The 14,023-nt window shown below is 37.8% G+C and overlaps 1 protein-coding gene across 1 annotated transcript in view; it reads right to left on the bottom strand.

The window, feature by feature from the left end:
• Positions 1–889: 889 nt before the first annotated feature.
• Positions 890–14,023, bottom strand: part of ptc (protein patched) — a 55,505-nt gene continuing 42,371 nt past the window's right edge. The window contains exons 18-24 of the mRNA XM_022083890.2: positions 13,666–13,920; positions 11,745–12,071; positions 11,320–11,462; positions 10,372–10,471; positions 7,417–7,677; positions 6,406–6,541; positions 890–5,921 (exon numbers count right to left, since the gene is read on the bottom strand). Coding sequence (XP_021939582.1) covers positions 5,776–5,921; positions 6,406–6,541; positions 7,417–7,677; positions 10,372–10,471; positions 11,320–11,462; positions 11,745–12,071; positions 13,666–13,920 — 1,368 coding nt within the window. The 3' untranslated portion in view covers positions 890–5,775. The remainder of the gene's footprint in view (positions 5,922–6,405; positions 6,542–7,416; positions 7,678–10,371; positions 10,472–11,319; positions 11,463–11,744; positions 12,072–13,665; positions 13,921–14,023) is intronic.

Below are 14,023 nucleotides of genomic sequence, written 5' to 3'. Positions count from 1 at the left end.
CATGATATCCAGGAGGTGGGTTGGCAGCATCTTTCACAAGAGGAGAACACATACTTTATATACTTTCACTCCTAATATCCTAGATAGATGCTATTTCATTATCATGCTTCCTCCTGCCATCTTTCATAAATACAGAAATGCACAGTAAACAAGAGCTTCCTGCAAATTATGAACACTGCCATTTGTTACAATGAGTGGTACTACAAATATTTCCTTTGACCATTAGTCATCTTCCTTGACATACAACTTATGGCTAAGTAAGTTTATTGGAACGTTTTGTATGCTCCGGATATATCCGGTTTCCACTCGGGAATCCAGTAGAGTATGGTGGTTACCTTTATTCATTAACCAGATGAAGAAATCTGTGACTTTCTTCTATCTTGTGATGCATGCCGAATACATTTTCTAAATTCTCTTTGATGTCCACAATTTTTTGCTGTTCCCTGATGTAGCATTGTAGAAACAGTTTAGAATTCAAATGGCTCTGAGTGTCTCACCCATAGTGGGAAATGACAACTCAACTTTTTGTTCCTCTTCCTCCACCTCATCTTCTGCTTCCTTTCTGCCCTTGTTTCTCATTTTTATGGCATTCTCTTCATCAGTTCGTGTCTGGGCCATACCAGTTTGTCTGTGGTTACAGACACATCAGTCATACTTACCCAGAATGCCACAATCAACATTCCTCACTCGCTAGGACAAAGATGGATCATCATCAGTGATGTTGCCTTCCTTCTCAGTGATGTCGACACATTCTTTTACTTGTGATGAAACAGAGCCAGTATGTAAAATAACAATTCTGATTTTACCATTTTACAGGTTGGTATGATGGGACACAAGGTGATGCCTGTTCTACTTGCAAGCTACTGAGATCAGGGCTGGTAGTCAAAAATAAGTTTAAGCTTCCACTTTTATTCCATACACAATTTTACATGCTGTGCCCTGTCTGGTGCAAGCAAGAATATCTATCCATCAAATATTCCTTCACTTTCTTTACATTATACCATTTTGTTGTGAACTAACATTACATTCAAATATAATTACTTTATATCTAAAAAATAGAATTACAGCTCAAGAGACATACAATACTTACAGTATAATAATGCTTATAATTACAATGGCAGTTTCATCTGCTTGATACAGGAAAATCTGTACATCTGTTTACAAAAAGCTACTCAATCTCATTTCTAATGTTTCTGTGTGGGAACTGTGAGTCGAGGCAATTCCACAGCTCTGTCCATTCATGTATTTGAAACCATTTAAAATAACGTACATGTGTGTTCAAGATTTTGGACAATGCCAATACTTAGAACACATGATTGTAGTGCGCAGTCTCCACATATGGAATGACTTATTTCCATTTTCTAACTATAAAACAGGGATGGTGTTCCAGTGAGGCAACATGAAACTTTGTAGTTCTATTACATACAATACTGCTTTCATACAATGATAGGACTAGATATGTAACTTCACTTCATTTTGGTCCCTCCATGTGAATGCCAAAAGAGTCGCTATTATTTATATCTTCCTCGGCTTCGTTCATTCATCAGTTGATGCTACATTACTGTCAGCTGCGTGCCACAGGTCACACGTGGCTATGCAATGCAGTAGCATGCTGCTGAACTGTTAAACCCTACGAATTAAAGACTGGTCAGCAGACCCAAAGCATGAGATTACTATTCTTTACTCCCATTTGATAAAGATTAAGTAACCCGTTAAACTGCAATAAGACTGATAATTTCTATAAATCACATAGTCATATTAATGTAAGAAAGATTACACAAAAAGCCTTTCATGTTACTTAAAGACACTGTATCAATTAAAGTTCTTGTTAATGTTAAATTGGTGGTGATGATTTATGGTGACTGTGAATGGACTGGACAAGAAGTGTCCACCTTGTGTATTTGGCATTCACCCGAAGGTCTAAGGAAAACAAGGAATGGCTGATGCTGATTGAGATTTGAACATGCATTTCTCAAACACAAGCTGAGTTACCACTTCAGCTACCCTGCTTAGATAGACAATATTTCAAACTTCATTAGGATAATACATGACGATGCATTACTCAAACCTTGCAAATAAGAATGAAGTTAATGATTTATGGGTTGCTTTCATGCAATTTCAGGTTGTTGAAAGGGTTACATTTTCTAATTAAATTAATTTAGTGACCAGGCAGCACAGAAAAACATAAATGCATTGGCAATGGAGCAGCTGTGTCATAATGCTGTGATGCCATCACATAACACACATTTCCTCACACATATCTTACACTAATCTGCTTCTCCTTCATAAATAATAATAAAATAGTCTGTCCCCTAAAACAAAGAGGTACAAGTTGAAATATACAAAATTACACAATGGTAGAGCTGGTGCTACAGTAATATTGGAACAAAGAATAATATTAGTGATATACAGACTTGCTTTTACATATAAAACTGTAGCATATAATATTCATAGGGGAGGGTTTTATTTCTTTTATAAATAACTATGTAAATACTATTATATGACTACTTTCTGCAAAGTTGCTGCAAGAAAGGTGTTACTTGACTGCTCTATCTTGAATCCCTGATATGTAAGTCACAGTCCACAGTGCAGTTGCTGGGGAACAATATTTTGTTTTTCTTTATGGTATGAGTTCTGAATCTACCAAATGACAACATGTTCTCACTTTGCTACATGCTCAGTGTAATTGGTTCTTGAATAAATTATGTTTTTAAATGTCTCTGCAAGTCCTATGTCAAGACAATAGATCTGTGAATACTGTGTCATGTACAACAGAACACATAACATAAGAATAACTTTGTCCGGCATTGCAGTAAAACATTAAGAAGATTAGCTCAAAGGAGAATTGGATGAAACTTGACTCCTTTCTTTCTTGCTATGTCCATATGTATCCCAATACATCACATTTCTCAAAGTACGAGAACATTTACTAAGCTGGAAGATATTTAAGAATTATTATCATTATGTTAATTGGCTATGCTCAGCTTATCGAAAATATGTCACTGTTCTGTACCATGTTAATGCAATGTTACAATTTCAGTTGGGTTTAATTTTTTTTGCAAGTTTTCAGTTGTGCTGAAATGAACACCACATAAAAAATGTAAATAAAACTAGAACTACTTCTGGGATTCCACGTAATATGCGTGCGAGAACATTTCAGCCTCCCACTTCCTGTAGTTACAAGAATTAAAAATGTATCACAAGATTACTCCAGAACAGTCCAGTAATCATCCCTTGCTGCAGTTACTTGAAAATAATGAAGCATAAATGCAGATCTCGTTGGGTGAATCTGGTTTCTACTGTTGGTGCTTAAATTCCTGACTGCCCTATGTTCCACTTGTTATTGTTCTCGGTTATAAACATGTAGTATTTGCTGTGTAAACCACAAACTATTTTATAATTCAGTTCTTGTTACAAATTTAAAAAAAAAATTGTCTTGTCAGATATTTCTTCATGAAACATATCATAGATGCCATTTACAAGTGATGATGAAATAATAATAATAATTGATTGACTTTCCAGAAATGTGTCGGTACTGTCAGGATATTTATTATTATCATTAAGTCTTCCAATTGTTCAGTTATACTTGCATAATATGGATGAAAGTCAAATTTTCCAAATGCTTAATTATAACGCCCATTCACAGTGCCTAAAAAATTCCAACCACAAACTCACACACTTGTTCTGCAAAGAGTCCCATTTTCCAGTCCCACTTCCACTTCCAGTTCATGTCAGAAATTAATGTGAAAATAGAAAAAGAATTTTGTATATGTGACAAATTTAATTGCATATGAATTTGATATGCAATCAGAATTTTGGAGATGATCTGCTGGTAGCCCAAATGGCCACTGCAGCTCACTGCTTACATGGATCATCAGTCAGTCGCTGGTCAGCACCCACAATTTGTAATGAAATGGAATACTTTTAAGCTTGATGCACTGGAAGCGTAGCACCAACAGTAGAATTTCCAGTGTGTGATTGATGTGTGAATGGGAACCAGGTACTAGACTGCTGTCAGTGATCAGTTGAACTGATCCCTGTTTATTATATAACGTACACTGCTTAGTTTATGACTGATGCCTTCCCTCATTGTGAGTCTGAAGGCATTGGTAACATATACATACAAGTTGCGAGTGTATCAGTCGGCTTGCTCCTCCCATCCTGATGAAGAGCTACTGCCAAAATGAAAGGTGTTTTTAAATGTGATGGCAGAACTCCACAGAAACAGGGTATCATTGAAATTTATGATATTTCAGTTTCAAGGAAATCTGCATCTAAATGCTGTGCTATTGGCAGCTTTTTAAGTTTGTAAAAATGTGCAGAACATTTAGTTTCTTTCTGCAACAAGGCCTCAGTACTAGTGAAGGAAAGGCAATTTTTAACTTGGAAGTCCAACAGCGGATATTTCTGTGATAATTTTATGTTTAATTTAAAACATGAGTGAAATGTATTCAGTGCCATGAAATAAAACTTTATGTTTATAGCTTACCATATAAAAATATGTACAAAGGCTACATATGTACACCACTAACAAATATTAAAATTTGTCTGCAATGCTTTCTAAACGCAAACACATACAGAGTATTTCTGAATTACATGCTGCCACTTCTGGAGCATTTTCTATGCACAAAAACAAATAATTATTGTAAACAGGAATCCTTCAATGCTTCAGTTATGACCCATTTTATTTTGGAAGGAGAAGAATAAAAATAAAGTATAAACCCATCCAGGAGAAAGTGTTAATTTATAATTTGCTGGTTGCAACTTACAGATAACTGCTTTGACAACAAATTTACAAAAAATGACTTAAGTGTGTTGTTCTTGCGCTTCCACACTGCTGCTCATCACACGCACTAAAAAGTTCCAGATGCATTATAAATAAACTCATATTTATCTATTACCACTGTTGTAGTTCTACCACATCATTGACTTTCATTGCATATGCCTGGAATTTCTAAGTATGTGAAGCAAACTTTAATGAAATGTGCAGAGACTGCGTGAAAGCACAAGGACGACACTTTGTGACGTCCTGGTAGAGTCTTAAAAACCAGCAATTTTCAAATACTCTCATGTGGATGGGTTTGCACTTCATTTTTCACCCCTCTTCCAAAATAAAATGGGCCATAACTAAAAGACAAAGCACCCAAAGACCCCCATTTACATAGACTTTCATAATTTTCTGCATAGAACATGCCTCTAAAGTGGTGTGTGTATCAATACTGACATTTAGTTTGGTTAACTCTATGTATCCACATTACTTCTGAGCCAGATATCATGAAGGTTGCCACTGAAGATGGTCTGATGGGACCAAAATGCGTATGGTGCAATTAACGTAGCTTAAACCATTGTATAACTGGTGTTGGTTGATTATTGTCAAATATTACTACATGAATATGATAGGCTTTCACACTGAAAATGACTTCTTGATATGAGAGAGTTTAATTTAATAAATGAATGTAATGAATAGCACGCAATCCCAACTACCCTTCATCAAACAGAAGAGTAGAGCACATTTGTTCTTAAAACAATTCTGGAATCTCAAGTGAGAACTTAGTCAGTACTCTTTTATGATACAGGAGGACGGAATCAGAGAATAAAATGTAGTTTTTCATGAGTAGGATAGCACTTCCAGAATACATAACCATTTACCTTATTTGTCAATTTTCTTGGTGTTCTGAATTTTTTGTTTCAGCTCTGTTTCTTATTTCAAAAGATATTTCATTTTGAGCTTTGATCATCAGGATGAGAGCAGTGTATCAACATTCAAGCCGTGTGCTAGGAAGGAGCGATGCCACCTCCATGTTTGCCAGAGTTATTATCTGAGGATGAGTCATGCTCTGAGCCTGAGCTAGAATCCCTGCGGAGACTTGAATGACTTTTGTTGCTGCAACTGCTGCTTCCCAAGTCATGTTCCACCGTTCCTATAATAAATGTAATATTTCATAACAGAGTTACCTATAAATAAAATTTACATCACAAGTTTCTAAATCCACTGTACTTTTCTGCCAAAATCATATTTAACAACAATCACAGTAATTATTATCATTATCATCATCATCAACACTACAACCACCACCATCACCACTACTATTAATGATGATGTTTTGGATATTGCATCTGTCCATTTCAATGCTTCCATCTCCAAATAAGGATATTTAATGTAGATTCCAATCAGGAAATGTAAATCAACTGTAAGTGAGGCATGTAAGCAAAATAAATAAATATCAGGCCAAATTCGTTTGGAAAATATGCGAACTGTACTGAATCACACATTTACACACTTGTTAGTTTCAAGACAATACTGAACACCTCTAATGACATGTGAGCAAGCATTGTGGAGCACGTAAGGTGCTCTGGCATGAAACTGCACCACCGCTGTGGATCTACAATCTGTGTGTCTCTTACCTGGCAGTGGTGTATGCACTTCAACCTTGACATGAGCAGTAGCAGTAACTTTCGTAGTGACATGCGACTGAGACCCTGACATGGGGGAAGCAGATGTCGAGGCATGACTGGTGCCACTGCCACCAGTGCTTGCATTCTAGAAATAATACATAATATAAGACATCCATTTACTGAACTATACTGATGCCCCCCTCCTAGCATTTTCTTACAGTTAAATCAATGTTGTCAAAACTGGATGGGCAGGAAAGTAAGGCAAATAATAAAGAAATGGGTTTTGGTGGGGAAGCCTCTTGGAAAGCGATCACTGTCTCCTGAATGCTATCAGTAATGCCAGCAATCTCATCCACTATTCTGCTACATCGTAAGTGATCTTCTTAGTATGAGACTGGCAGAGGAAAACCAAAGCACTGGGGGAAAACTTTCCCAAGTGTCACTTTTTCCACCACATGTCCCGAGTGGGCTGCCTAAGAGTGAACCCAAGCCTCTGCAGTGAGAAGCTGGTGACCAACGGCATCACTAAATTAAGGAAATTGCTTCTCGTGGTATTGTTAGGTCATAAGTACAACAGCTCAAATGGGAGAAACACAAATTTTAACCTCTTGGAAAGCAAGCACTTGAAACACCAAGATGGGGATATAAGGATAACACTAAAATTGATTTAATGAAATAACAGTGGAATAGCTCAGCCAGTAGAATTACTGGCTATGGACTGGACCTCCTAGGGTCAATTCCCACCAAGGGCAGGAACCTTTCTCTCTGCTACCACACCCAGTCAAGCTCTGTGAACCCAAGGGTAAAGTAATTTGAGCAAGAACCTGACAATTGAGATTCATCTAGTAAGACTGCATTAAAGCTTTATATCCAAGCCCCTTATATGCTTATATTCTTAGGTCCAGGAGGCAACTTAGGTGAACAGGTTCTGATGGAATGGATTGAACTGAGCTGTTTTTAAACACCGTATTTTTAGTGTTAATGCCAGAGAATTAGTTGCATGCATGTGAACATTCTCACCTGTGGAGTACCATATGTTGTGGTCTCTACCACCACCTCTGGCTGTACAACAATCTCATGTGTTGAGTGCCATGAATTAGCTTCTTCTGTTATTGTTGTGAGGGATGGTTCTGCATGTAGACGGTTGCACTGGATGCCACTATGACCTCTTCTAGGTGGAGGGGGAGCTTTGCCCACCCGGCATGACCCCACCCTTGCCTGCACTGGTGAGGGTGGTGGTGAAGGTGTTGATATGCGATCCGGGAACTCATATGGAATTACCTGAGGAAAAGGTGAAATTAATTTACATGATGCTTTATGTGAATATCGAGAAGTATAACTGCTAAAGATAAAGTCTGATGTAAAGATAAAATTAAAATGTATTTCAAGGAATTAGATTTTGGTAATGTGAAATGGAATGAGCTTCTTCAGGGTTATGTCCAGTAATGGGCTTTTGTGTTAATTCTGTGGGTTCTCACACCAGTAAATTGGTTACTTTGGACACTTGTCAAAAAGTATTACATATTATGAAATTCATTGCTGTTAACTATTAACATACACAAAATCGGAATTACAGTTCTGGTACCTTGTGGTTGCCAGCCAGATTTAATAGTTTAGTCATACTAGTGGTATGCTGGCGCAACACGTGATTAGCTATGACACACTGCTAGTAAAGGTTGATATACTTCTTTATGGGAACATATTTTGGATGCATTTCATTGTCTGAGGTATATTTAATGTGCATTATGTTTTGGGAGTTTACTGTATTCCCATCTTCAGGTAATTGGTTGTCATTATACTGATACATTATTATACTTATTGTTGTCAGTGATGATGGTTGGGATCAAACCAAATACCTTTCAAATACAAGTTTGTTTGCCAACCACTCGACAACTGGGATAGCCCAGAAATGGTTGTAGTTATAACTCTACTTACATTACACAACCAGTTTTCCCATTTTGTATTAGAGGGAACCATACGAACTTTCTTCCTAGGTAGTTCTTTGTTTCCTGGATTCCATTCTTGGGTTTAGTCTTCATAAATACACTCTGATGTGTAGTTCATGACCTTACTGAATATGTTTTACAATTCTTTTCTGATTCTGCAATATCCCCCAGATGTAAGGTACTACCATGGTCTCTTCTTTTATTTCCTGATTACTGGGGCAGTGCTTCTGGGTTTGGCTGAGGACTTCATTTATGAATTGTGTTTGGTATTCATTTCCTGCTTCTTCCCTTTTCAATGTCTCTTTGTCTGTGCACACAGCTTTTGCTCTGTTCTGCAGACATTTAGCAATTCCTTGCTGGGTACTGACTGGGTAACTGGAGGTGTCATGTAGGTATTGCACAGTGAGAATGTTTTTCTGTATACGCTTGTCTTGATGATGTTACTGCTCTAGCACATAACAGAATGGCAGAGTTTTGAGTTCTCTTTCTACAGTAAACATGGGTAGGTCGAAAATGTGTTCAGTTTAGATTCTCCATGTGGCCATAATGTGAATGTGTATTTCAGCCAAGTACTCTTCTGATCAACTCTCGAAGCACCACGTATATCTAATATATGTCAGAAAATGGACCGTGTCCAACATAATGTTCCTACAATGAATCAACCATCGTCACAAACCTTCAGAAAATTATTAACACAACTTTAATGAATCCTCCAGTTATAGTTAAACATATAGCAAGATAATATTTAAATACTATAAATAATGAGGCTTCTTGTTCATGCAAATCCAATGCACAATAATTGTAACTCTAAATATAGTTTCTCAACAATCCTGTATCAACTACAATGATTATATAGTACTGATGGAATGATTGTGAATTCTGAACTGGAAAGGATGTGGGACAAGGCAGTCTCAGTTATGGCCAACTTCAACCTTGCAGATGTTGATAGTATGTTTGTTTGAAGCATTGGTACCTAACGAGTCCACACAGCAACAAGTCCCAGAAGATCATCATTCTCACCAAAATAAGAATCTAAAATCTCTTAGCCATGGACCATTTTAAGGTAATGTTACATTTTCCTGGCGACACTAAACACAGCCACAAATACCGTCACTCAATATAGCTAGTTGCCTGGGCAGGAATCAAACCAATGACCACTAAAATATGAAGCAGTAATGCCAATCTCAACACAGTTCCATGTTCCCAATAATGGACTCCCCCAGTAGGACTGGCCTGCTCTCATTTTGTAAATAAGTACGGATGAGAGAGTATACCAATCATTTATACAAAATATGATTCAATATATTAGCCTTTAAAATGGTGTTTACGCCATTTACGTTAATACGCCAGGGTACTGGCAAGGCAACCACTTAAAGGAGCGACTGCTTCAGTTATTCTTCAACAATGCTCCCCAGTAATGTTGGGGCCTCTTTCCCGGGTAAAGGAGGGATGGATGAGGTGTCTTGGGAAAGGAGACATTCACTTGGGGAATTATAGTACAGGACAAGGGAAGTGGCTAGATGCCTGATAATTTAGTTGATGATTGGATCAAAATTAAAAAGAAAACATAATATTCCATATATATAAGCTGCACTTTTATTTTGGACAGCAAATTTTTCTTAAAGAAGTGTGGCTTATACATTCTGAAATACAGTAATCATTAAATGAAAACAATTCAGACAATGGGATTCAAGCTCATAAATGTAATCTTCATTTCAACGCTTGCCTTTGCAACTTATGTATGAGGTAACATGGCCAAAAGTTGAAATATAGCCTTCAGCTCTGCCTTTCTGTCAGAATTCATCATACAAGTAAGAGAAGTCCTTAACATAATTTTCGTTTTCCTTAAAATTAGGCAGACATTGGTGCCCTTATTTAATAGGCATCTCACATACATACTATAATTTTCAGTGTTACCAGCATTAATTTTGATAAAAAGCCAAAAATGTGTTTTAGTTTTACTTTCCACTTTTTACATGCATCACTAATGAATTTAATTATAGCAAATGATGACAAAAAATTTGCTCACCTCAGCAGCGGGTCCTATTAAAGACAGCAACACTGGGAAGAAGACTAGTCCAGTAATGAGACCCACCACTACTAGGGCCAGCAACACATAGAAGAAATACCTGAAATGACGGACCGCAACAAACATGAATAAGACATCTTGATCCAACAGATTATTTACAACACAATGCTTTTATTTCAGTCCATGTAACAATTAATACTTTGTTACAAGCACATTTTTATTTTGACATGTGATGTATTCTTCACTCTCTTCATGTAATGAATATAAATATTAGACAGCATTATTAGTTTTAATTGAATGATCCCTAGAAGCTGGAGCTCATTTAAATAATATTACTGCCCAGCCCTCGTAATTCTAGCGCTTTCGACTCGCATGGCATATTCATCACCCTGATGACGGAGGCAGCAAGGACCCCTGAAACGTCGGTAAATTTCTACCACACTACATGGTGCAATATTCCCAGAACACAGCAGTCTTCACACTACCTTCTGTTTACAGATGGGCAAATCAATGATCTACTTTAAACAATCTTTAAAAACCATATTGCATTTTATATACTATGTTAAGAAATTAGTTTTAAGAATAAGTAGTGCTAGAGCAAAGTCACTGACCAGCAGTATAGGCCTCCTTGATTCATGAGACTGAAGACATGTCCGTTGATTTTAACCAAAACTGGACTAAAGATGCACTGTATTAGGTAACATTTCAACTTTACATTTGAGAGGCCCCTAATTTGAATTTTACTCCTGCATATGTTTCTCTTATGAAAATAATGACAGCCCACTTGTCAGAACAAGAGACTGAAGATGACACCCATATGAGATTTCAACAAGATTAATAATATCTCATGCTACAGTGGTTTGTCTTCATCAGGTTACAGGAAGCAAACTTTGTGGTGGAACAGTTTAAAAGATCTGCCAGCAGTGCACATTAGTAATATTATCTTACCTTACAATGAAGTCAAACTCTGAGAAGGCCAGCATGATGATACCAAGGAGCGTGGTGAGGGCTCCGTGAGTCACAGGGGCAAACATATGCTCCAGAGCGAGATGAGTCCTCCGATCTCTACATCCTATACTGGTCACAAACCCCTGAAACAATATTAATTATCTGTTTACAAGCAGATGGTTATTCTTTTGAAAGCAAATTCAGTTCTGTGTGATGATATGATGTGATTATTGGAGTTCTTCATTATGTCAAACCCAACTCAACTTCTCTCCTCTAGCCATTGTAACAGTAACAGGCGACACACAGGAGCTATCTGATAAAATGACACATCTGTATCTCAGCTGCTAATTTCATAAAAAGTGACAAAGCTTAGAAACAATAGTGTTGTTGTATGATTCAGCTAGCTGTTAGGTTTCTTCGCTTACCAAGCAGATGTGGATTGTGAAATGAACGCCAATGCCCACAGCGACGATGAGAAGGACCGCAGGCACTGCACTGAGCTTGATCCCAAGTACTCCCATGACTCCCAGCAGCTGAATAACCATGGCCGCCAGGGCCAACACCACCAGAGTAGCGGCCCACAAGTTGAGCAACAGCACGGATACAACCAGGAAGACGGCGGACAAAGCGCAGAGCAAAGCCAACCCCAACGATTGACGCAGCCCCAAGTACTGTTCCCAGAAGAGGAATGGAATGCCCGAAGGGAAATTTGGGAGCCCGCGCTCCTCAAATTTCTGGCACAGAGACCGCACCTGCAGATGGCATAAAGTTGTGATATTTTAAATTTCCATTTTAATGAAGTGTACATAAAAATATTTTTTTATTTTTACAAGCATGTTTATCAGTGCTATATAACCTATGCATCTGATGAACTGTCATTAAATAAATCAATAAATAAGGGTTCTTAAATTTTAAACTCTAAAGATGCATTCTTATCCTGCGTATCAGATAGAGGTATGAGGTCATCCTCATGCTGAGGAAATCTTACCCACATGCAATAAGAGCTTCCCAGTAGCTCGTGGGCTCCACAGACTGAACTTGGTGATGAAGAAATAAATGTAGCCTCTATCAGAAAATAGACACTGGTCGTCGAGGCTGGAACTACTTATATTTCTGATTTAACTGTTCCCATGTTGCAATTCTTTCATAAACAAGAATTCTAACTTTGTATGCTATTTGTCTTCTAGCTTTCAGTGAAAAGCCACAAAAAGCATGAAGCGAGAAAATATGGCAGTTTCTCTTCACTGAGACTGCCATATATCAGTCATTCAGAGCCACTGTGGCATTTTGTTTATACAATGAGAGGACTGAAAAATTCCTCTTGTAACAATACTAAATAATTCTGTAATATGGAATTCAAAATAATATACATAAGAAACCTCAAAACTGGCAAATTGCTACTTTATTTCTGAGCAGTACACCACAGTCTTCCGTAGGGTGGCCACACATGCTACGGCTTACCAAAAGGCTTATGTCTCTGAAGGTAAACCTTTTGGCAAACCGGAGCATGAGGTGAATTTGGCCCGAAACCGAGCCTCCGATAAATCTGCAGTCACTTGATTTTTTGCCTTGAGTAATGAATGTTTACAAGTCGTAACGTGTGTGGGCATAGACGATGGTAAAGGCAAGGCTTGTAGCATTTACTCATCTCAACCAGCCACCAAGAACTTCAAATCCTTGTATTTTAACTAGGTTAAACTAAGTTTAACAGTTCCAAATATGTGTCCTCATCCATTCGCAAGTTGTTATGCCAGTCCGTCAATTCTAATCAAATTTCATTCAACAAATTTATGTGAGAATGTTTTGATCCATCTAACCAACTTCTGACCCACTCAGAATGTGTCAACTTTCGTTTATTTTTCAACATTAAAGTAACAGCAAGACCGATTAAAATCACATCGTCTTCACTGAACATGTTGTAGCATCGACTGAAGAATGAGAAGACTGAGCACAAACCTGCCACAAAGTCTGTACGTGTGTGGACTCTCAGAGGTTTGAGGCTTACCTTCCGACTTTAATTTGGAAGGCAGGCCTTCCGATATGCCATAGCAAGTGTGGCCACCCTTACAGAGGGCAGTAAAAATCTGTCTATCATTCCATACAATATGACTTAGATCACTCTGTTTCTGACAGTCTGGGGTTCAGTAGCTATAAGTTGGTGTTCCTCATTGTGACCAACTAGTTCACAATATTGGTATGTGGGTTAGCTATAAATCCTCTGCGAAATTATATGAAGCCTTTTTATTACTACAGACAAATGAAAATTTGAAGTGACCAAAGGTTTGTCAAATGAAGTTATCTTTTTCACTTTAAAGATTAGACAGTGGGTCGATTCTTGTCACATACCTGAGCTATGAGGTGTGTGATATGCTGTGTCTCTCCCAAACCATGCAAGTAGAATGGCAACTGTGTGTATACCAGAGGAGCAGACTTGGGAATTTTCAGTTCAAAGTCTTCTGCAGCATGATACCAAGGTCGTGGCTCTGGGCGCAGATTTGCCCGTGATGCTCCATATGCCAAGGCATCGTTTGATGCCCAAGCACTGAGGTAGTTATAAAACGCCTTTGGATTAATGATTCCATCTCCATCCACCAGGCGAACCTGACAAATAAAATAAACCTGCTGTGATGACTGTGTTTACCCACCCTCACATAGCACCTGAAGTCATGAGTTGGAGTTCTGAAAATTTTCCACACTATAAACT

Source organism: Zootermopsis nevadensis, unplaced genomic scaffold (genome assembly GCF_977971745.1).
Source record: "Zootermopsis nevadensis isolate Lab colony 2312 unplaced genomic scaffold, Znev_1.0 Znev_ptg000003l, whole genome shotgun sequence".
In the NCBI taxonomy this organism is placed as follows: domain Eukaryota; kingdom Metazoa; phylum Arthropoda; class Insecta; order Blattodea; family Termopsidae; genus Zootermopsis; species Zootermopsis nevadensis.
Note: the sequence above shows the minus strand (reverse complement) of the source record. Positions and strands in the feature narration are given on the sequence as shown.